At 38.1% G+C, this 23740-nt stretch overlaps 1 protein-coding gene and 1 non-coding gene across 10 annotated transcripts; one reads left to right on the forward strand and one right to left on the reverse strand.

Annotated features, from left to right (window-relative positions):
- Positions 1–1525: 1525 nt before the first annotated feature.
- Positions 1526–1597, reverse strand: Trnac-gca. Its single transcript has one exon. It is a non-coding gene; the product is annotated as a tRNA-Cys (tRNA).
- A 132-nt stretch (positions 1598–1729) lies between these two features.
- LOC124168219 lies at positions 1730–16166 on the forward strand. Of its 9 annotated transcripts, none has more exons than XM_046546348.1 (7): positions 1765–1829; positions 6440–6545; positions 7380–7516; positions 8489–8690; positions 11630–11812; positions 13636–13728; positions 15784–16166. In XM_046546348.1, the coding sequence occupies exons 3-7, from the start codon at positions 7491–7493 to the stop codon at positions 16111–16113; spliced, it is 834 nt and encodes a 277-aa protein (XP_046402304.1). In that variant the 5' UTR covers positions 1765–1829; positions 6440–6545; positions 7380–7490; the 3' UTR covers positions 16114–16166. The 9 variants fall into 9 exon arrangements, with proteins under 9 accessions (XP_046402305.1, XP_046402304.1, XP_046402311.1 ...); XM_046546353.1 differs by lacking the exon at positions 1765–1829 and adding an exon at positions 1882–1942; XM_046546352.1 differs by lacking the exon at positions 1765–1829 and adding an exon at positions 2043–2272.
- The last annotated feature ends 7574 nt before the right edge of the window (positions 16167–23740 follow it).

The raw sequence follows: 23740 nt of genomic DNA on the forward strand, positions 1-23740 counted from the left end.
CTCTAGGGGGGGTGCAAAAGATATCTTGAGTTACCTTTGCTTTTATCTTAATAAAAAATAATCAAGTCTCGTGCAGAGTTTAATAAAATTTTAATTAAATTTATTACACACATATACATGACAATGCCATCTAGATAGTATAAGCTTGTACTATAAAAAAGTTATAATTGTGGTTCTGCAATGTTTGGCAATACGGGTGGGTCCGCAAGGGAGAAATCCACCTTTGGTTTGCCAGACGAGGACCTATGAGGCTGGTGATTTTTAAACCCTGTAATTGCTACAAAGACCTGGTTGGAACTCTCCACCATCATAGATCATCCCGTATCAATAACTCTTGTACTCTCTCTCAGTATAACCTTGCTTAGTTCCCACATATGTATGTATTCTCCATTTTTGCCTTTCCCTTTTGATATTTTATATGTTACGTAGGGTCTTGCCAGTGGGCACAAAATCCTGTTTCTCCTAGCCTGACCCTACCTTTTGGCAGAATGCTCACCTATCCTGCTGATCGATTAGCTCTCTGCCTCAACCAACCTGAACCCTTTCTGAAAGACCAATGTGTGAAAACTATTGGCATCTGGAAGGATATCCAAGGTGGCTGCACTCAGGGGCGCAGCTAGGAATTAAGGCTGGGGGGTTTAGGTGCAACTAATACCGGGGTGTAAGGGAGTATGGTATACCCACCAGGATAAGCGGTATGTGCGAGTTTAATAAATTGCGGAATTTTATGATAAATGATTCAAAATAGTGAGTTTTATGGCTTTCTGAGGGATATTTTATTTATCCTTATACTATTCTGTTAGTAATATCAATCCGATTAAGTAAAATGGATTAAACTTAAAAATTTCTCTGATCTCCGGGAGGGGTTTTATCCCCCAAACCAATAACCATATGGAATAGCAACCAGATAAACAAGAACAAAATAACTGTTATTATAACGGATTATGTACCTGATGATGTCGCCTCTGTGACGAAACCGGTCGTATTAATTAAATCGTGTGGAAAAGTACAATAACGTTTTATTATTAAAAATATTATACAACATCGACTGAGTTGGTTTTCTCCAGCTGCTTCCGCATCAAGCATGATGAAATGACTTATTGACATGCTAGATAAAACAACACGAAGAGAGGTGAAGAAGGTTGATGATGTCCTAACATTTGCAAGGAAGCGACGAGTTGCATCTGGCTAATATGAGCAAAGTGTACCTTTGTTAGCATGTTACGTAAGCAACCATGACTGCTATAGAAGGAGTTGAAATGATCAGATGAGGTGGGCTGAAAGTAAATAAAAATATACAAGCTGATTTACCTCTGAAGCCTGTGCTGAAATTTGACCATGCCTGTTATGGTGTTCATTCATGTTTGTAAGTAAGAGTGAAGGGTAAAATGAAGAGTGTATAAATAATGTGTTTTATGACTTCAAATAATGCTTGAACCACAATTTAAGGCAGTTAAAGTACGACATGTTGTGTAATAGTGAAATGAACATAGTAACTTGAAATCTGGTAGTAGGAAAAAAAAGAAGGGGGCACCCGGGTTTGAACCGGGGACCTCTCGATCTGCAGTCGAATGCTCTACCACTGAGCTATACCCCCAATGAAGTATGTGGTGAAAATTTACATATTTATTTCAAACAGCACACCTAAAGTAAGTATGAGTGTTGTTTATGTGGAGACTGAATAATAATAAAGTAAAAATATATAAAAATGAGAATAAATAGCAAATCTGATCATTAATAAAAATTTCTGTTAGGATCGCCATATTATTTTTAGCTGTGTGCCCCGGATATGAAAGAAGTCCTTTGGTACAACTGGCGATCTCACTTTGGTATGATTCCTTCAATTTTTTTTGTTTTCTGTAAGGCTTTTTGTACATATTTACATCCTACAACGTATAATTTGTTTCATCTGATTCGGTGTCTGATGGAGTTATGTTCGAAGGTTGCAAATCAATATTTTTCTCTGGAAATAGAGGTTTCTCTGGAAAAGAGCTATTAGGTGGCCTTGTGTTTATTGTTTTTGTTTTGATGTTTATCTCACGTGTTATGCTTTGAGAGTAGATGAGGAAATAACACTAAATTTAGCTGCAAAATTTTATTCTACTTGCAATGGGATAATAGTTACGTATTGAAGCGTTTATGTGAGCTAGTTAAGTCATTTTACCTATTATAACAGCTACTGCAACTTTTTCTGTGGTCATGTTGTTAAAACGTGTATTTCATGGACTAGATAAATTTAATATTTACTTTTACGCCAATATTTTTACATCTGGTACGTCTCATCTTAATCTTATTGTGAAAATGTTAATCCATATTGGAACTACCTGCATTTTCTAAAAACAACATCAATTCTTGAGGCTATAATTCTTTTCTCAAAGTTCTAATTTTGGTGAAATATTAAATTCATGACTTTGGCTTACTTCGTAAAATATATACTTTGATTCTATTTAATTAAATGTATCAACAGAGCTTGATATATTCCCAGCTAAAAATTTCAACCGGGTTCGGTAAATTTTTTCAACCGAACCCATCTGTATTCAACCGTACACAACTTACCTCCAACCGAAATGAATTGTTCTTTACTGTATACATACTAGTCCAACCAAACTCGACTGTACATTTCGGTTGCCCAAATACGTTTATGCCCAAATACAGCTGTGCAACTGCATGACATTTTCTCTGTCTTGACTACATTATAATTATTTTTTTAAAGAATATAATGCCCTCAATCTCGAACAGATGAAAAAATCACGGTATGAATCTCGTATATCCCTAGATTTTGTATCTCCTGCTCTGAAATTATCATTGCCAGATTTCTTGGCGATCGTTTCAGCCAGGTTCATTTATTACGCAAAGTAAATCCTCTCAAGATGATGGCGATGTATGCTTTGATGCATTTTCCTTTAAGCATTAAAATCTATGTGGGAACCTAGGTAACTTCAAGCGAAGTGCTATTCTGCATTTTACTTGCATTTATTTGTACCGATAATTAAGATTTTATTTTGCATTAGAGGCCATGTACATAGGAATATTGGAAGACAATTGAATTCGATAAAACAATTAGAAGTAAAGTTAAGAAAACATGAAATCATGAAAAATTTTTAAGCCCCCTGAGAGCAATAAAGCGTGTCATAGGTTTTAGTGAATTTAAGATATGCTATCACTTAACCTTAAACCGGTACATTTTATTATGAACATTTTTTGCTCCGTCCGAAGGATATTATTTTGAAGCTACTCTATAAATTAGGTGCGTTTTCTACGTTGAATTTCCTGTTAAGAGGAATGGATTGGTATTTTCTTTCTTTGCTGGCAGTGAATGGTTGAAGCAAGTTAGGAATTGAAAAGAAAAAATAGATTTTTAGGGGTGGTGCCAGGTAGGAAGTAGAAAATAATGGAAGGTAAGAAAGAGAGATAAGAGGGATAGGAGTGTTTGGTGGGACTGATTAGGGAAGTGGTTCATAGATCATCCTGCAAATGTTTAGTGTGTAACTTACTACAGATAGTCAAGCCCCTTCTGTGCTCTCAGAAGATTCTGAACTTAACACTTAACAGATTTACTGAAATGGTGGATGCTAGTTTTTGCCCAGATTATATATACTTCTTGTATTGACTGTATTGGACATGCTCATTACCTATACAGTGCTGCTGTGGCGCAGCGAGCGAGGGTTTTGGGGGATAACCCCCCTCCCCCAGAACTCAAAGAAATTTTAAAATTTAATCTATTTTACTTAATTGGATAAATATAACTTATAGAATAGTGTAAGCATTAATAAAATATCCCTCAGAAAGCTATAAAACTCACCATTTTGAACCATTTATCATAAAAATTTTCTGGGGTGGGTGCCTGCAACTCTCGTATTCCATACCCCCTGGTATTAGTTGCTCATAAAACCCCCAGCCTTAATTCCTAGCTGCACGCCTGCAGTACTCAGGTGCGTGCAGGACAGCCAGTGTCTTTCACTCGTGCCCATCAGCCACTTCTGTTAACTGTCTGCACTTTTATCAAAGCTTGTCTGCATTATCACCCATAAAGGCATGGTTACACGGTGCATTAACACGTACAAGTTAATGTACCTTTGCGTGAATGATTTTTGTGGACCGGAATGGAACATGTACAAATGCATGAACCTAGAACAGGTTCTATTTTTTGTGCATGCATTCGCACAAGTTCAGTGATTACATGCTGCATTCTGACTAATGAGTCTCTTGTTCCTTGGTAAATGTTGGAACGCTTGTACTGTACTCCCTTTTGAAAATTCCTCTTAGACTTCTGTAATTTCATTTCATATTTTACATAAACAATGCACCATGTCACTCCTTCCCATTTCAATTCACTGGTTGATTTCTTGGCATCCTCAATCCATCATGATTGTGCAGATTTGGGTATAATTTCTTCTCTCAGGTTCTTGCTGTTGAATCTAAATGATGATTGGTTTATGATATGGTGTACACATTTACCTTTTTTTCAATGGTTGTCTCGTACAATAATGAAATTTTACTCTTATCATGGTTAAATTTTATTTTTATCTTTAAGGCCATTCATAGTCCTATAAACCATCCCACATAGACCACTTAATTTTAGGGAGAATATTCTTTTGGTCCGAACTCTTTATCTCCTCATTGTATTGCTATGATCATTACCAGCCATTTATGCTGAAACCTGCTTTAGTAGCTAGTGGCGGATCCAGGATATGGATGAAGGGGGGGTAACCCACTAATGCTGGGGGTAACCTCCCAGCAGTAGTGGGCGTCCGAAAAAAATTGCCATATCGTCAAGTGTAAATCTGTGGATCCACCGCTGTAACAAGCCACCTACCTTTAAAGTTTACGATCATAGTTGGCAACTGTTCTCCCAAAGCAAGCTGATATGCACACTCTCCCTGTAATGAATATAAAGTCCAATTTTATTTAAGGGCCACCTTCATATGTGCTTACTATATATTGGTCCATGTGATGACAGCTTTTACGGGACTTACTTAAGTAATTTTTCTTTTAAATCTGGCCCATAACTTAGCGTAGCAGCTGGATATTGAGACATGTATAATTTTGCGCCATTAAAAAATCCATTGTAGCTGTATCTGTTGGATGTTTGTAGCTATTTTTGCTAGCTTTTATATTGTGTAAATAAGGCTGTAAATGTCTGCAACCTAATGACCATGGCTAAAATGGGTACTGCTTTATTTTCCCAATGTGACACATTGGTAGGAATTTTATTTTGATAAGTGCACATTAAAATTAATTTTCTGTAATAATAATTGACGTAAACAATTTTAATTTCTCCTGGTGAATTATATTGATGAATTCTTCTTGAGAACCTGAGAAGAATTCATCAATAATTGACATGTTTTAGGAACGGAAAACCATAATCTTCATGATGATAAAAACTTAAGTGTTGCATTGCATGCCCCAGTCACTAAAACCAGAAGAAGTATGTGTCTTGCCATTAAATTGCTACATGCTTCTTTTGATTAGGGTGCCACCATGGGATTATTGCGGTATTTAACCCTAATACGGGCAAGGTGAGTCTCTTGGACTCATCGCATCACATTTTTGAGAATTTTATTATGTTATTGAAATGTCAGCATGTTGTAAATTTTTTACTTCTTCTAATTGTATATTTCCTATAAGTTAGAGTAATTCAAACTTCTTTCGGAATTAAAGTAACTTAGAAATAATTTTTTTTTCCCTGAATTCCCACAAATCCAGGCAAGGTGAGTCTGTTTGCACGAAATGTAAAAAGTAATGCGCATTTTACAAATATTTGGTTTGAATTGTCAAAATAATGTAAAATTATCACTATGTACATGTAATGATAAATATTTGGTGTTTTATGTAGTGAAAACGGAAAGAATTAGTCAAAAGAGTCCACTGTACTCGGTGTTTGACTATGTATGAAATTAATAAGTAATTTAAAACTTTTGTTAAACAAAAAATAATCAATTTTATGTTAAATGATTCTATAGTGCACAATATGTACAAATTGATGTGAAAAGTAATATTTTTCACTGTTTAAAAGTTTAAATTAAAAGCAAAAGTTAAAGGAGTCCATTGGACTCACCTTGCCCGATTTCGTCAGAAAAATATGTTGCCCGTATTAGGGTTAAATATATTTTTTCTTTAATTTCTTAGATGGCATGTATAGAGATATTCAAGGTCTGAGATGGCTGTGAAACCATTCCTTCCAAACCCTTTACCCATACAAGTTAATGCCTTACTGCCCCAATGGAAAAATTGTATAAACCTGTTTCAAAATTTTATACAATTTATACAATTACCATGGTAATTGTATAAATTGTATAAAATTTTGAAACAGGTTTATACAATTTTTTCATAGGGGTGTATAAATGTTAACTGACCCACGAAACGCTGTTTTGCCGTATATAAATTATTTCTGGTGAATATTTTGGTAGTCAAATAAAAAATGAATAACTTATTGTAGGTGTGTGGGGATGTGGTCTTTGACTGAAAGAGGAATGGTGCGCTGTGAACGGTGACAGCCTATAGTATTAATAATGGCCAAAAAATGATTTTGGCCCTGAACTTTGGTGAGTGAGAGAAAGCTTCTTGAACTTTTTAACGACTATAATTAAGGATTTATTTCATGACTAAACTTACTGTTGGAAAGAGATGTCAAACAACATAAACAATATTGATGGTCGTCAAGGGGACAGTATGCCAAAAACGCTAAAATTTCAGCTTTTTTTGGATATTTTTCAACTTTCACCGTGAATCACGTGGAGAACGAAAATTGATTGCAAGAATAAGAATGTACATTTCTATTTCTTTTCAATGGTATTTGTTTCAACTAAATGTTGCCATTACCACTAATTTATACATGCAAAAGAGTAAAGGTCTGCAGACATTAATGACGAACTTTACATGCATTTCTTATGGAAATGATTCAGGGCCCATTCCAGGGCCTCGTGGGCCCTGTGGAAGAATGAAAAATAGTTGACCTCCTATTCTCAGATCTACTGAATATACAACACAAAATTTCATAGCAATCGGTCCAGCCATTTCAGAGGAGTTTGGCTACAAAAAACAGGGACATGAGAACTTTATTTATTAGATGAATTAAAAAATGCTCTGAAACAGCCCAACTTGTGCGAATGCGTTAACAGCGAGTAGAAACCTGTTCTAATTTGATTCATGCATTTAAGCATGTTTTGTTTCGGTGCACCTAAATCATTTCATTCAGTTAGACATTAATTCATATGGGGTAGTGTATCCTGTAAACATGCCATTAGAGTTTGAAAATTGATTATCCTGGTTGTGTTGTTATGTGTTCTTTCTTCTGACAAACTTTTGTGAAGATTAGAGAACTATACATGATGTGGTGATGAATCTGACATGGGATTACTCTTGTACTTTTATTGCAGAGGCTATAGAGAAGGAACCAACATACATATGACTATTTATTCCTCTGCTGCTGTAGTGCCTTAATTATACCTTTGCATGCAGTAGAAGAATTCAATCATTGCAGGAGTACTATGGACGTAAAACCCATTGTAAAAATGTAAGTATATTTTTAATTTTTTAAATGGTCATTGAAAGCATATCTCTGTGGAACATGGTATAGACCTTTTGGCAATGGAATCCCAAAACCTTTTTGGACCTTTTGGATGGAATCACCAAAGTTCATAAAATTAGAATTAACTCACTCAACTAACAAGCCAATCCAACCTATTGCCAGTAGTGCCATCCCAACTGTGTGTGCCTCTTTGAGCACATGTGCCATAGGTTTGCCACCCCTGGTATTGGATTTTAATAGCCATTGATTATAAAAAAATGATGTAAATGGTTATCATTAGAATTAAACATGCAATGCTTTAAAGAATACAGTTGTTTGTTGAAAGGCTTAGAAAAATGATCAGGATCTTTAGGCAGGTGTATATGCAGTGCTGTAGTTGGAAAAAAATTTAGGTGGTACTCACCTAAAATTCCAACAGCTGAATATGTATTATACATCTGGCCGCGAAGGTATTTTAACTGGTACGCTTATAACGAGTTTAGATTTTAGGGGGTACACCGTACCGGCCCAAGTCCAGCACTGGGTGTATGATAACTAGGAGTTGATTTTTATGAATCTCATAAATAGTATAAGTTAACTAGCAATTGGAGAATGTTTCTTGATTTATTCTGTTTGGTTGAATTTGTCAAGAAGTAAGTCCATTTTTACTGAGAATTACTGCTGTATCTTTGGGTACAAATTTTAAATGGTGGCGACACAAATTTTTAATTTGGTCTCATGAATGTTTCCAGTACATAATAGTAATTTCCAATATCTGTCAGTCAGGGAAATCTGTAAATTAATGCTGTAGATGTTGGGTAAAGTCTGAGATTTTCAAAATTGTGTAACAATTACAAGCCTGTGAACATTGTCATGCTTTTGGCATTTTTAGCCATCAAAATGTGATACACCGCAAAAAATAACCCAATGCAAAAATGTCCAAAGACACCCTTAATCACAGTACTCAATATGTTGCAGGTCCAAAAAATCATCACGAAGTTCACGTGTCTCTTTCCGGCAGATGAAAATTTTGGTGGATTATATGTCAGAACACCGTGAATTGGCTCTCGGGCGATACACTGGTCTTGATGGTGCCAAGAATGTGTGTCAACAGTGGCAGCACCTTGCTAACATTTTGAATGACAGTGGGCCATCCAAGAATATTGAGCAGTGGAAGAAGGTCAGTAATTTATGTATATTTAAATAAATAAAAGGTCGTAGCACTTTTCCACAAGAATTTTTAATGTGTACAACGCGTTTCGGCTCACTGAGCCATCATCTGGTACAAGACTTTTCTAAAACATTTGAGGGTCAAATCCTTCGTTAACCCCTTGGGGTTAGGAAAGGATTTGACATCTTTGAGGAAGGGGGTGGGAACGGGCGTACAGAGTAGAGACAGTGGGAAAAGATACAACTACGGGATGAGGGGAACCCACGTTGGAAGGAGGACTATAGTCATAACTGTAAAATGGCGACACATGGGGAAGAACCATTGAAAAACGGAAGGGAAGGTTGAGAAGAGTGAAAAAAATGGGGGGGGTTAGGTTAAAAAGAGAGGCCACGTGTCAATTTGTGTATCAACCTGCGTCTTGTATGGTGCCTTATTTATTGCTGTTTTTTGAAGATTATTTATATTACCCAGGCAGCTGACGATATCCATGGGATATCTAAACACTGGCGGATCTAAGGGGGGTGGGCATGGGGGCACGTGCCCCCCCAGACCGTTAAAAAATATGCAGGATTTTTAATACGGTCCCGTTATCATTCCGTTTATTTTGTATAATGGGATATCCTTGTGCTTGTGGCCTCCCAGAATAAAATCCTGGATACGGCCTTGCTTGTACCCCCCCCCAGAGAGAAATCCTGGATCTGCTCCTGTATCTAAATAAGGTTGATATGGACAAAACACATTGTTATCACACGATGGATATTTTGACAATGTTACATATCCTTTCCGATAGATATTCTATTTGTAACATCCACGAAGAACTGTAAAAATAATGTTACATAGATATCCAAGTTGTAATATTTGTGATATTAAAAAATTGTTGTTCTAAACAGTATTCATAGGTGGCATATGTTCTATATAGAATTGAAGAGCACAAATATTTTGTCAGTACATGTATCTGGAGATTACCAAAAATCATAATAAGCATAACCATTATCATCTCGCTAGATGTTGTGAAGAATCTAAGACATGTTGTAATATGGATCTTCATGTCCGTGTTACATCGTTGGAAGGTCCTCAGTATATTTGATAGAATCCATACAGCGTTAATTGGATTAACATGGCTATTGCACGGATGTTAAATGTTAATGCTGACAATTTTGTCTGGATGTTGTTGGGCTATTGATTGCTAATTGGTTAAGAACAAATTTATAATTTTGTATGCATACATTTGATATTATAAATACAGTTTATATTTGAATTATTATGTATACATATGTATAAGGAGGTATGGTCAATAATGAACATGTTTCCTGTATCTTGATCTACCCGTGGGTCACACCAGACTTCCTCCGCGTGCGATGGAAAATTTGCTATTTTTCTTCATTTTGCCACTGTCGCCATTTATTGAAATGAGAAGTTTGAAGCATAAAACTTGGTTTGTCGGAACTGTTCATGGTTGCCCATTTGGTGTGACACACCAAATCCTTGGTGTTCCCGTTCAAAGCCCCCCCCCCCAATCTCACACGTGTTTTTATATTTCTGGCGAGGGTCCGGACTCACCAGATTCCCTCCCTTGCTATGCCTCTGCTTTTCGGGCACAGCACTCCATCTGTCGGATGGGACGTTAAGCCGTAGACCCTTAAGACCTGTCTAAAGCTGATGCCGGGTTAACCTCTACCCTTTTCTAGCTTTACCTCATGGCACAAATGAATAAAACTGTCGGTCGCCTCCTCCAAATACATCCTCCTCCTCCACGTATGATCAAATATTTGTCCTTCTTTTATGTCACGGGTCAAGATGCATTCATCTCGTAAGTCCTTCAGCATCCAAAACTGAGCCATGTAAACAGAACCTCTGAAGATTTTGTGTGTTAAGTTGGTGAGGGGGGAAAGGAAACCAGTATTCAAAATCTAGTGGCTGTCTGATCCTCACTTGAGTGCCTTCTAGGTACTAGGTAGCTAGAGGTTATGCTTTTGGTGCCAGATTTATATGCATCTCCTATTCCCAGAAATATTTCCCTTGTGGTGACTATCTGTGATATATCTGCTGAGGAGACCATTAGCCCAGAGGCACCTTCCCTCTTTCACTCTTTTTTTCCGATACGGTTAGATTTCATTGTCTGCCAATTACCAATGATAAATTTAACTTTATCGTTTTCAAGCAAAATTTATAGCTTATTTAATGAAATCTTTATGAGATTTTAAAGAAGAGGTTTGTGAAGAGTGATCAGGAGTGTAGTGCTTTATGGTTCAGGAATGTGGACACTTAGGAAGGAGGACGAGAGAAGACTGGAGGCGTTCAAGATGTGGGTGTGGCGAAGAATGGAGAAGGTGAAGTGGACAGAGAGGAGTAGGAATGATGAGCCCAGTATTTAACTTATTATTTAAGTTGTCTGAAATTTAATATCAGGATATAAAGAACCAATTGCTGGGCATTCAGGCAGCAATGTTAGTGATGTGAAGACAATGCAAAGTATAAGTGAAAATAAAAATTAACAAGGCTAAAAGTGATTTGAATTGTCTTGGAGGCCTTTTGAAACAACTTACACTGAAAAAAAAATTATTGGGAGTACATGGTGCATGCAAGTAGTCTATGATGTTGAACAAAGCGTTGTTTGTTTCATAGATGTTTATCATGTCCCTGATAATTAACTTACACGGCACCACAGAAAATTTTTCAATTTCAATTATTGACCAAACCTATGCTTACAAAGATACTTTATAAGAATTTGATTACATATGTATTTATAAAACACGAATATAACGTAGGTTGGGTATTCACAGTATGGAGCACAATGAAAGACACATAAGACTTTCGCAACTAAATTTTCATTGACACTTCCACCTTTTTCAGAGTTGGGAACAAGAGTCAAGTATTATTAGAGTTATGTATTTGCAAAAGTTGTTGAGAAGAAAATAATTTGTATTATCTCAATTAATTTTGTATAGACTTGGCGGGACCTCAAAAGGAACGTAAGGGCCAAGGCTTTGAGAATCAAGGCAGCACCAAAGAAGAATGTGAACCATTCCATGTCAGAGGTGATGTCTGAGGTAGAAGAGAAGTGCCTTAATGCCATTGGCACAGAGGTAGAACCCATTCCCTCAATTGAAGAATGTGGCATTGGATATCAGGTGAGATTAGTAGCAGAGCACTGGTGTATTAAGATTGGAGATGTATTATTTTAAATATTTCCATTAATTTATATATTTATTTAACTTTGTTTATTACCTGAATCGCAAAAACTATAAGTACAATGTTGGTTTCACTTTATGTACATTCACTTTCATAGTATGCAGTAACGTGTCATTACATTAATTTTCAAGAATAATTAATTTGTAATGAATTCTTTAGTTCTCATTTAACACCATTAATATTACTTAAATTGTGAATTGTACCTTCCACATCTTATCAAGACTGTGAAAGAAATCTCTGTTACCTTAATTTTATTACTCAAAAAAATATGTTTTCATTATATCACTGGTAATTTTGACAGGAAAATGAATAATTATTTTTTTCTGCTTGCTGTGTTTCATTTACTATTTCTGTGGTGTTGAGGTGGGTAAGACTACACTACCCAAATGATTGCATTCATGTTATTATTTAACCGCAAATCAAATGTGTAAATAATCATCAATTAAGTACAGTGATTTTTTCTTGTGTTCCACATCATAGCACTACTGTCATAAGTGTTAATTTTTAAATAAACGCTGTAAAGTAAAAAGTTTTTTTATCAAGCTTAAATATAAAGGTAACTGTGACATAAACTTTAGAAGCTAGAGCTAATCTGAGCCTGACTATCACCACATGCTACTGAGCTATTCTATTAGTTGGGATAATTAAAACTTTCTGGGAAAACGTTTAGTTTTTAGTTAGTCCGGAGAAATAGTTAAAGTTTTTTTTCTCTGTACGGTGTGCATAGTCTGCATAAGTGATCAAGAAATAATTGTTGATATCGGTGGATGAAATCTCTAGTTTAGATGCAGCAGGTACGCAATTGGTGGTTCATATTGCATGACTTTAACATGGAATAGTAAAAATATGTAATAGTAAAAACATTCCACGTTTAATTTTTTGATAGTCTCTACCAGTTTTGATGTTTTTAGGTCTTTTTTTTTTAAGTCTGCATGTTCAAGTATTCCCTTGAAAATGTCCTGAAAAGAGAAAACTGTTGGTGAGGCTCAATAAATCAAGTGTGGAATGTAATGAAATGTGTTTTTGCCATCATATTTGTATTTCACATTGACTTTTGAACGGGAAATTGATACTGAAGGTCTGAAATTATATACTAAGGATTTTTAAAAAAATTAACATGCTGCTCCAATTAACCTTGAGATCAGTGACATAGCCAAGAATTTCTTTCGGCGCGGGGGGGGGGGGGGGGGGGGGGGGGGGGGGGGGGGGAAAGGGGGGTCCAAAACCAGGGGGGGAAATTTTTTGGAAAACAGGGCACTAAGTTGAGGGTTTTAAACTAATTTTAACACTGCACTATTACATTCCATTTTCGGGTGTAAGTCTGCGTGCCTAATTATGAACTCGACGTTCCCACAAGTTGTGTCTCCTGACGACATTCCCATCAGGAGGAATGAAATGTCAAGTTAAATACTAAGCATGCAGACATGCACCTAAAAATAGAATGTAATAGTGCATCTAATTGCTGCAAAAACACTTTTCATAATCGAAAAAAACTTCATGTATTAAAAAAAATATTTTGCAAATTCATGATTTTTCAATATTTTGTTTTCTTTAAAGTTGGAAAATAATTTTGTTTTTATATTTTGGGGGGGTCTGGACCCCCTGTATATCCCCCCCTCTGGCTATGCCATTGCTTGAGATATAATTCCATGTCTCCCAGTTCCCTATGCTCCTCAGAATCCAAAAGTGGTACAGAAGGCTTATCTTAAAATTTCTTTACACCAGGATTTTACATATTAAGAATTTTTAACCCTTGCCCTAGGTGGAGATTGATGCAAGTGAACTTTCTTCCCTGGAACCTAGTAGAGACCAACAGCATCTCAACGACTCCACTGAACCTGAGGGAAGATTTGTGGTAAGTTACTATTAAGGTGCTCAAAGTGGAATTAGAAGTTCAAAGGATAAGTTAATTTTTTAGTTGGTGGTTAATAAAATAAGCAAAATGATTTCCTCTCATTTCTGGAATTCTGCAGATTCTGTTAATTTTTATGAAAGAAGTGGTAAGATGACTGGAGAAAAACTTAAGGAACATAAGAAATTAAAAATTCAGAGTCATTAGTAAACCACTGTCAGTCTTAAAAGGGCCATTATTAAGGCTGTTAATTTAATGTGTAACATGCACGTTTACGATTGTTTGACTGTATTTACGAAGTATTTAGTACCTACATGTAACATATTATGTACATATTGTGATGGCACCCATTAAATAACAGCCAAAGGGTTTATTTCATTGTGTGTTATATTTTGTTGCATTACTTATTATTGTGTGAATTGCTTTTTTGTATCTTTTTGAATGAGTGAACAAATGAACAGTGAAAGTGATTGGAAATTAGTTCGCCTTGTTCCCACTATGTCGTTGTTGTTCATGCCGAGTACAGATGACGTTAGTGCGGGGAATGTTGGGTAGGTGAGATGAATAATAAGGGAGATGCAGGAGGAGAAGGGGGCAGATAGTGACACACTAGCAAGTAGTGACACAGAAAGAGAGAGAGAAAGGTTCTAGTGAACGCACCACGACGGAGTTAACACGCCGAGAGGAGGAAAAGTGGGGGATGGCTTTTGCTTTTTGGACTACGCTATGCATGTTGCTAGGCATTGGAGGGTCGACGTCCTGGAAGAAGTACCTGCCACGATCCAACAGACGCAATCCTCCATCTGTTTGTCTGAGTATCTTCTACAGTTGATCCTCGCCGGAAAGGAAGCACAAGCTAACCACGCCCCAATCCCCTATTTCCTCTAGTGGAGCTTTTAAAGCTTAAAAAGTGTGCTCTAGTGCGTGCTTTATGCTCTCATGCATGTAAGGGTGGAGAAGGACCATTTTGATAATCTGTCACTGTACACTATCTACCTAAATTGCTTTGACGGTTAAGTCATTTTCTTTCAAAGGCATTGATAAAGGGTGTTAAATCTCCTTGTTCATAATAATTGCAGTTTTTTGTACTATTAAAAGGGTATTTTGTGTTTTGAGGGTTATTTCTTGTTCTCATGTCTTGATTTATTAAAATTGGTATATGTTAAAAAGAAATAGGCCTGGCATCCTGTTATTTAAGGGGGGAGATTTGTCACCTTATTCGGCGATTCCTCTAGAACCCTTCAATTTTACTATTTTATGCTAATCAAACAGTGCTGGTCACTTAAAATCCAAGTTCCCATATCTGGTTCAGAGGAGGGGAGTGGTGGACAAAGGCTGTGACTCCTCTGACCCAGGAAAAATAATTACGTGTGTGTCGACCCGCTGGCTAACCTCCAAATATCCTCGGAGCGAACGCAGAGGGGTGGGCAAAAGCTTATCTGGGAGTTGGGACCGGCACAATATGTACCTTGTTCTGTGGATATGTAATTCCAACATTTTCTTTGTTTGTAATTATATTTCAACAGTACATTCTGTATGTGTTGAACAACAGTCATATGAGCACTGCTATTAGTATCCTCCTATTTGATTTTTACAAATGGTATCAATGTTTGTATGTGAAGGAGATTATAATATTAATATATATTAGTATTGTTTATGGATGGGCAATAAAACTCTTATTTGGATTGGACTCGCAAATTGCATTCTCCTGGAAAATCAAGGAAAGAGGCTGAATATAAAAGCTCATGCTGCCACCGCAATGCAGTCACCAATACACTTAAAATTTTCCACAGATGAAGGGTGAAAATCTAGATACCGTATATGTCTGAATATAGTCCCTCCTTTTTTTCCAAAAATACCTGTGGTAAACGTAAAGGGGGGGACTATATTCCAATGCATTTATTTAACTTATCCCGAAACTCAAGCCTCAAAATTAGGGGGGGGGGGGACTATATTCAGAGGGGGATTATTTTCGGAGAAATACGGTAATTTATCCATCTCTGTGACCTTTGCCTTTAATATCATAACTAATTGTGAAATTGAATTCTTTTGACCTAGATAAACATGGAAGAATATCAATCAAGGGAAAGGAGAAACCAGGATGATGAAGAGAGTCCGAGGCGAAGGATTAAGTCAGTGGAGACAGCAGAACGCCTAGCTCTTGCTGCAGAACGCCAAGCTGCTGCAGCTGAGCGTCAGGCTGCTGCTGCTGAGAGGCGAGCTGCAGCAGCTGAGAGGAAGGCCTTGGTGGTCGAGGCAGAGGTCATATCTTCAAGGAGGAGGGCAGCGTTGGCTGAGGCGGCTAGCAAGGCAAACACTGCTGCCCTTCAATCGCTGATGGGCATGTGTGAAAGGTTGTGTAAAATTTTAGAGCAAAAGAAGTTTTGAGTGAGTGTTTTAGGTTTATAGATTTTTTCTAATAAAAAATATTAAAAATTTAATGTAATGTGCTTTCATTAATTCACCAAAAGAGGTAAGTGATTTTTGATGCTATTGTTTTCTCACATCATTAATATTGGTTTCAATCACTGTCTGTGATTCAAGCTTACAAGGGGAGACCACGTACCTTGCTCCGCCTTTTTCAATGCCGTATTTTTTATGGCATTTGGAATGGTGAACACAAATCTGAACTGCAAGTGGTTCCATTGAATGGGCCTTAGTTTGGCTGTGATTACTTAATTTTCATGTGGTACTTTTTACAAGCCCTTTATAATTCCAAAATAGTGCACTTAGTTACAGGTGTGTTAGTTGGTGTAATGGTTAGCGTTGTAGATTCCCACCCATGGGGCCTGGGGTTTGGGATTTGTTCATGGCGTTATATTAGTGGGCTGCATGCAGCGTGGGGGTTGAAGTACATTCAGATTGAAAACTCTTGCCTTAGAAGCTGCTGAGAGCTCTACTCACTAATCTACTATACCCAATATTGTGATGATAGTTCCTAAATAGTTGATAATAATAATTTCCAGCGGTGAAATAACTAACATTTGTCAATTTCGTATATGTATGTGTGAAAAGCGACATTGAGTGTGATGGATCTTGACCAGCATGACGGAAGCAGGTACATAGTCAAAAATTTGCTTCAGGGAATGCTCTACTGATATGTGGGTTGCCTACACTTGAAATATTTTGTCCAGTCCCATGCATTCGAGAACCATAATTTAGAATAATAGAATTTTATTCCACTCATATTCAATACATTACATCGAGAAAAATAAACCTTGTAATAGTGGTATAATCAATAAGTAAGCTATAAATATTGTTTTTGCAAAGCTGAATTTTATAGTTATTGCTGGTTATCACCTAAAAGGACTTAGTTACAATGGCTTGGTCTCCATAGGTGTTTATTTCTGAGATCAGCTTGGTTTTGTTTTTGGTGTCTGGCAGCAGCTGCTCTGATTATGTTATTGAAAGAATTTTGGAATTGAGACCCTGATCTAAGTCAACAACTGTAAACAGTTGAGAAATAGTCTAGAAATAATAGAAATAGTATAGGTGCCCCTAGGATAGTTGACTCCTTTGAGCAGGCAGTTGCCACAACGGAAAACATTTTCTGAGGGGGAGGGCTGGAGCCCATAAATAAACTCTGGCCACATGCCTGGATGGAGGATTGCTTAAAAGCTTTTCGAATTTCTGTTGAAATACTCCATAGGAGACGTTGATGGAAGATGAGGACTTTTGGTCAAACTTTGGGGACATGCTTTATGATTTAAAAAAAAATATCTCTTGATGAATCAACTTTTCACGGGTTTGCACACGAGTAAGAAAATCTAGGAGTGCTTCAGGTTCCGGCTCTTCACCCATAGTCATTGAATCGAAAAGTCGGCTCTCTTAAGATTTTCTTACCTGTGCGGAAACCTGAGAAAATTTTATTCATTTAATCAGCCGGGAAAGTGTTAAATTATATTTATATCTCTTGATGTGAGAGATAACACAACAGACACTAATGATTTAGGTTTAGATGATGGTGTAGTGACCAGGAATTTAGTCTTCCGCAGTTTTGTTAGACTTTGGTCCTATCTATCCAATGGAAAAAATATTTATCACTAGGTACCAAGTATATTAGGAGTACTGAGGGGGAAGCAGGCCCACTGAAATAAGGGGAGTAAAGAAAAAAAATTAAGTTCCATAGTCTTAATTAATTTAATGAAGCATTCACTGTGGCATGCATTCCATCATGTGTATAAGTATTCCAATACACTTGCCTTAATATGAAATATCTTAGGGCACTCTTATTTAAAATGAGTCAACCTAGCCACACATTGATGATGTCCCTAACTACTATTATTAATTCATCATCTTATTTTATTGATAAGTTCTACTAGCCTGAGTTTGCATGGGAGATAATGATAAGAAGTCTGAGAAGAATACTGAGATGTAGAGAAGCAAACCCGAAGGGCCGAAATTTCCTGTTTGAATTTGAAAAAAATCTTGAAGTGCCCTGACTAGCGCAGTTGCCTTTTGTAACTAAGGGTGAGGTAGAGGTTGACACACCATATTGGGGCCATAGGTGGATACAAAGGGTGGGCCTGAGGGGATGTGCCCCCTGTAGACACTTAAAAAAATACAAGATTTTTATTACGGTTATCATTTTGTTTTTGTTTTGCATATTACAGAACCTCAATAATTAAAGCCTTGAGACGAAGTCAAGGAAATAGATTTGCCGGTCATTGGTCATTTGCCAGTCAACTCTTGAAAAAAAGCATCACCCAAGTGGGAAAGAGATTCGAAAACGGATGTTAATGTGAATGTAACTTATAAATATTTTCATATTAAAATTAAGGAAATATTCATTACAGTAATTCTTGTATTTTGTTTTTAATCTCAAGTATGAGAAGACAGTTTGCCTGTCAGATGCTTGTGCCCCACCCCCCCCAGAAAAAAATCCTGGATCCGCCTTCGATTGGGGCTGAACAATTGCACAGAGTTGATAATGGCAGTCTTCTCAGGATGGGAGTGCATTTTCACCCCCTTGGAACATGAAAAATTTTGGGAAATGATTGTGAAACCTCAAACCACCAAAAAGAAACCGGTTATAAAAATTAATGATTAGGTAATCACCAAACCAAGAGCAAGGGAGAGTAATCGAATTTGCAATAAGTTGCCGCACCTGTCTACATAAGTGTGAATAAAAAAGATTGCTCTCCCCTCCACGAGCTGTTACATATGTTATGCATATGCTATCTTCTTTTTTTTGTTGTCGAAAGTCCAAGGGTGTACATATTTTGTACTTTCTCGGGAGTAACGTTAGCTTTAAATCTATTTTTCCTCAACTTCAACGATGAAATGAAAATTTTGTCTTAATGACTGCACAAATTCATCCCAAAGCCTGAATAACGCGATCATTTTTTCCATCCCTTCCGAGGTCCAGGGATCGGCCCAATGACGTCCGGAAAAATGACCGTTTCACGCGATCATTTTTCGCGACGGTTCGAGGGATGAAAATCCCATCCCTTTTCTCATCACTCAGTGCCAGTGACGTCATGGCAAAATTAGCACTGCCGGAACGCACTTTACTTAACTTTTTTTAGAAGTGAAATGCAACAGCATGTGTGTTTTTTTATTTCAAGTTATTATTCACATTTTATCACATTTTTTTGTTTTGGTTACGAATGTATGTATCAAAAATTTTTAGGCAACAAAATTGATAAAAGTGTTAATTGACTATTGTGTCTTTTGTTAACCAGTGCCGGAACCGTGTTCCGGCGCGTTCCGGCACCATGACACCACTGCTCAGCACGTCCCTTTTGCCGTCGTTGGCACCGTTCTGCAGCCAATCAGAATTCGCGACCGCTAAATGATATTGTGACGCATTGCTTGGTTTTTAATTGAATGACAGATCTAAATGGAAAGTCACGGAATCAGCGATGGGAAAACAGCTGGTGGGACTGACATTCATGCGATGATTCAAAATGGTGGTGATTCAAAAAAATTATAACTCAAGCAATCCCACTTTTGATCCCGAAAACATATCGATGGAGCATTCTGAGATACGAAAGAAATGATGAAAACTTGGAAACATAAAGGCACGAATATTACAAAAGAGGATCCTTAAGTCAGCCTCTAAATGTGTTGCCACCAACCGCGCATTCAAATAGGTTTACAAAAGTCGCCACTCGCGTCGCTGACGGACATAGTGATCCGAATTTCACGAGGGAATGAGGTATAACTTGGTGTGTTAACCGAAATTTATATGCTACATAATGATTTGATCCATCAAATTCATAACTTTTCAATGCTTTTCCGGAGATTTTTGAAAACCGATTAAAATGCGACCGAAGTGACAACAGAAAGCAGCCTATAACGGTATGGAATCGGGCCTCCTCTATGCACTCCCCTTGCTTCAAGGACTCCGTGGCCAGGTTGAATTACGAAATGGGAGATAAAGGAAATCTCCAATGACGCTTTTCGACGAAGTAGCCTGCCCCATTACGTCGGTATGGTGTTTTCTGGAAATACATACAGGAACCCCATTTGACAATTCACCAATTCGAACCGCGCAGAGATAACAAACGGCACTCACGTTATAGGTGACGTTTGATGAGACAGCGTGCTCTGGCGACTACCTCAAACCACTGGAGGGATACCCCATGCCTCCTTAACAAACACATGCTCTTGACTTCTGGTAATCCTACTGCGGCCATCGCCACCCCACTGCATTGAGTTCAGTCGAGTCACGGTCGGTGTTTGAGGCTTATCCTGCTTGTAGGAGGACGGTTGGAGTGAGCTGCCTTCGAGTCATCGCTGGATCTTCCGCCAGACCACTATAAATCCACCGGCACCTATCAGGTACGCCCAAAATTATTTTCTTATAACTTGCACCGTAAGTCAAGGGCGTGTATAGGAGGAGAGGGGGTCCGCCCCACACCCAAAACGAGGACATTTTTTAGCGTTAAAGCTGTCCACCGCCATTGGCGGATCTACAGGGGCACGTGCCCCCCCCCCCCCTCCGACCCTTAAAATATGCAAGATTTTCATTAAGGTCCCACTATCATTGCGTGTTTTGCATTACGAGGTATCTTTGTGCCCCCCCAGAACAAAATCCTGGTTACAGCCTTGCTTGTGCCCCCCCCAGAAAGAAATCCTGGATCCGCTCCTGTCCATCGACCATCGTCCAGAGGCTTTGCTCTACTTCCTTGCCATTCACTAGTATTATCCTGCTTCCTTGTACTTACATTCCAAATTAGTTTCAAACATAAATTAACGTCGTCCGTCCTCTTCAAATTACTTAATCATTTGAAACTCCAAAAATTGGTCAGGTCTCAATGCAGAGTGTAACGTCCGTGACAACAGGCGACTGCGATTGCCGGGGAACTTCAGGCGTACTTGTCAAATAGCTAATTACCTTCGTCCCAACGCCCCTGATCGTTCCTAAAGCAGTCTCAGTATCGGACTAAATTTCTCCGCTTTTTGTTGGTTCGCGTTATGGTTCGGACTAGGGGTGCAGCTAGGAATTAAGGCTAGGGGGGTTTAGGTGCAACTAATACCGGGGTGTATGGGGGTATTGAATACCCACCAGGAAAAGCGGTATGAGCGAGATTAATAAATTGCGGAATTTTAAGATGAATGGTTCAAAATGATGAGTTTTACGGCTTTCTGAGGGATAATTTATTAAGCTTTACACCATTCTATTAGTAATATCAATACAATTAAGTAAATTGGATTAAACTTAAAAATTTCTCTGAGCTCTGGGGGGAGTTTTATCCCCCAAAACCCCCCCCTCGCTGCGCCACTGGTTCGGACCGTCCTGCTGCTAGTATGTAGTTCGTCTGTGCACAAAGTTTTCTGAGAGAATTGTCTTCATCGAAGTTTTTGTCTTCGCTAAATTTTGATTGTTTCATGGTTATAATTGGGAAGGTAGTTTGAAAGGCTCGCTTATCCCATCACATCCAGATGTACAAGTGAAATATTCCTCCAATGAAAGCTTAGACGTACATCAGTCGTGAAATCGATTAAACAGAACTCTGAGCAGTTGACATGGCTGTCAAAGATACTGTAATTTTCCTTACTACTGGCTTTTCAAAGTCATACAAGGTCTGTCCAGAAAGTTGGTAGTTAAAAAAAATGTAAGGAATATTTTAGCGTGTAACTCTAATGGCACATGGGAGAACATAACTCAAACCAATTTTCTCAATAGCTAACAAGTTTTTTTAAACAGCGGTAGAGCAATTAATCATGCCCTTTCTCAGAGAGCGACCCCGCCAACGATGACAGACATTGCGGCGAGAAGTGTTTGTTCCTATTGTCATTACGAAAACCTTAACTGCCAACCTCCTGCTTCAAGTGTAAGAAGAAGTTGTAGATGGTGCCATTTCTTCACTCGCGGAAATCTCATATAAGTACTGCCTAGTTTGTTCTCAACAATGTTTTCATCGGCTCTCCTATCGAGGTCATAATTGACAACGGCAGGCCTGCAACTACGGTTCTTATCATGGACATTCGTTCATCGTTCATTGAACTTTTTAACTCTCTTTCTCACCATTACATCCCTCATAGAATGTTCACCGTTACCTAACATTTTGAGTGCGACGATGCATTCGGGCTGGTTTTTAGGTTCCTTGCTTTGAAATACCGAGTCACAGAACGCAGGGGCGCAGCCAGGAGTTAAGACTGGGGGGGGGGGGGGTTTAGGTGCAACCAACGCCGGGGTGTGTATGGTATACCCACCAGGATAAGCGGTAGGTGCGAGATTAATAAATTGCGTAATTTTAAAGGTAAATGGTTCAAAATGGTGAACTTGACGACTTTCTGAGGGATATTTTATTCATCTTTACACTGTTCTATTAGTAATATCAATCCAATTAAGTAAAATGGATTAAACTTAAAACTTTCCCTTGAACTCTGGGGGAGGTTTTATCCTCCAAAACCACCCCTTCGCCGCGCCACTGACAGAACGAATCTCCCAATGGGCGGGCTCAGGAATTGTCTTAAATCTTTTCGATAAGGACAAACAAAATATGAGGAAGATACTAAAATGGAGTAGATATTAGCCTATCAGTGGCGTAACCATGGGGGAAAGGATGAGGGGATAGATCCCCCCAAAAGCCTCGGAGAAATAAAAAAGAATTGTAATACTATTGTCTAGTTTTGAAATTTAATGACTGCACCTGCTCAAAGTTAATTTTTTAGTGCCAAAATGATGTAAAATGTATATCCAGGCATGCCATTTTTAAAAAATTTTGCCTGACTTGCTTGGGTAGGGGGGAGTCGTCACGCAAGGCCATTCCATCCCCCCTGAAGCGTATTCCTTATAGTTACGCCACTGTAGCCTATGGACTAGCTAGGCTTGTGCATGTAGATGGCAGTGTAGCTAGAACGAAACGATACTTACATTCTGCATATACCTCTTATCTAATCTTTTTTAGACCAATGACCATTCTAAATCTAGTAGCGCCACTTTAAATTGTTGAGAACCACCCACACCGCACAAAGATATCTATTGGACCAAGGGCGGATCCAGAATATTTTTCTGGGGGGGGGGGGGGGCACAAGGGTCTGACCGGCGAACGATCTTCTCATATTTGAGATTAAAACAACATACAACATTAAGCTCTTTTTTAAGTTTCTGGGAGAGTGGGGGGCACGTCCCCCTCCCCTAAATCCACCTATGCATTGTACATACAATGAATATATAGCCATGGATATCTAATGTAAGTACATAAAAATCTCTCTGGATATGGGTATTGGGTGGACATTATGGATATCCATTAGAAATCCAATGGATTTTTTGTGTTGTGTGCAGTATCCACTTTTCTCTCAACTCCATAGTTATGCCAAGTTAAGCCAGGTTTAGTTTTTTGGACGGCTTATGTCTTTCGTGTTCGGGATGAGTGGCATTGAAAGACGTAGGTGGGCAAGAGGAGGAGAGAGAATATGGGAACACGGTCGGGATCCTTCTTTCCCCATGTACGAGCGAAACAGAATTCATTCTCGGAAACGCGCGGGTCGGGAAATCCCTTGGTTTGACGTCGTCGTCGGACGAATAGGAGATAGGAAGGGAATATGGGAGTTTTGCATG

The sequence above is a fragment of the Ischnura elegans genome, chromosome 11, assembly GCF_921293095.1.
Source record: "Ischnura elegans chromosome 11, ioIscEleg1.1, whole genome shotgun sequence".
Classification (NCBI taxonomy): Eukaryota; Metazoa; Arthropoda; class Insecta; order Odonata; family Coenagrionidae; genus Ischnura; species Ischnura elegans.

Coding starts and splice junctions, on each gene's coding strand:
- LOC124168219 (XM_046546349.1), top strand. CDS start 7,491: ATGGACGTAAAACCCATTGTAAAAAT. Junction 11,813..13,635: donor AATGTGGCATTGGATATCAG/GTGAGATTAGTA, acceptor CCCTTGCCCTAG/GTGGAGATTGATGCAAGTGA. Junction 13,729..15,783: donor AACCTGAGGGAAGATTTGTG/GTAAGTTACTAT, acceptor CTTTTGACCTAG/ATAAACATGGAAGAATATCA.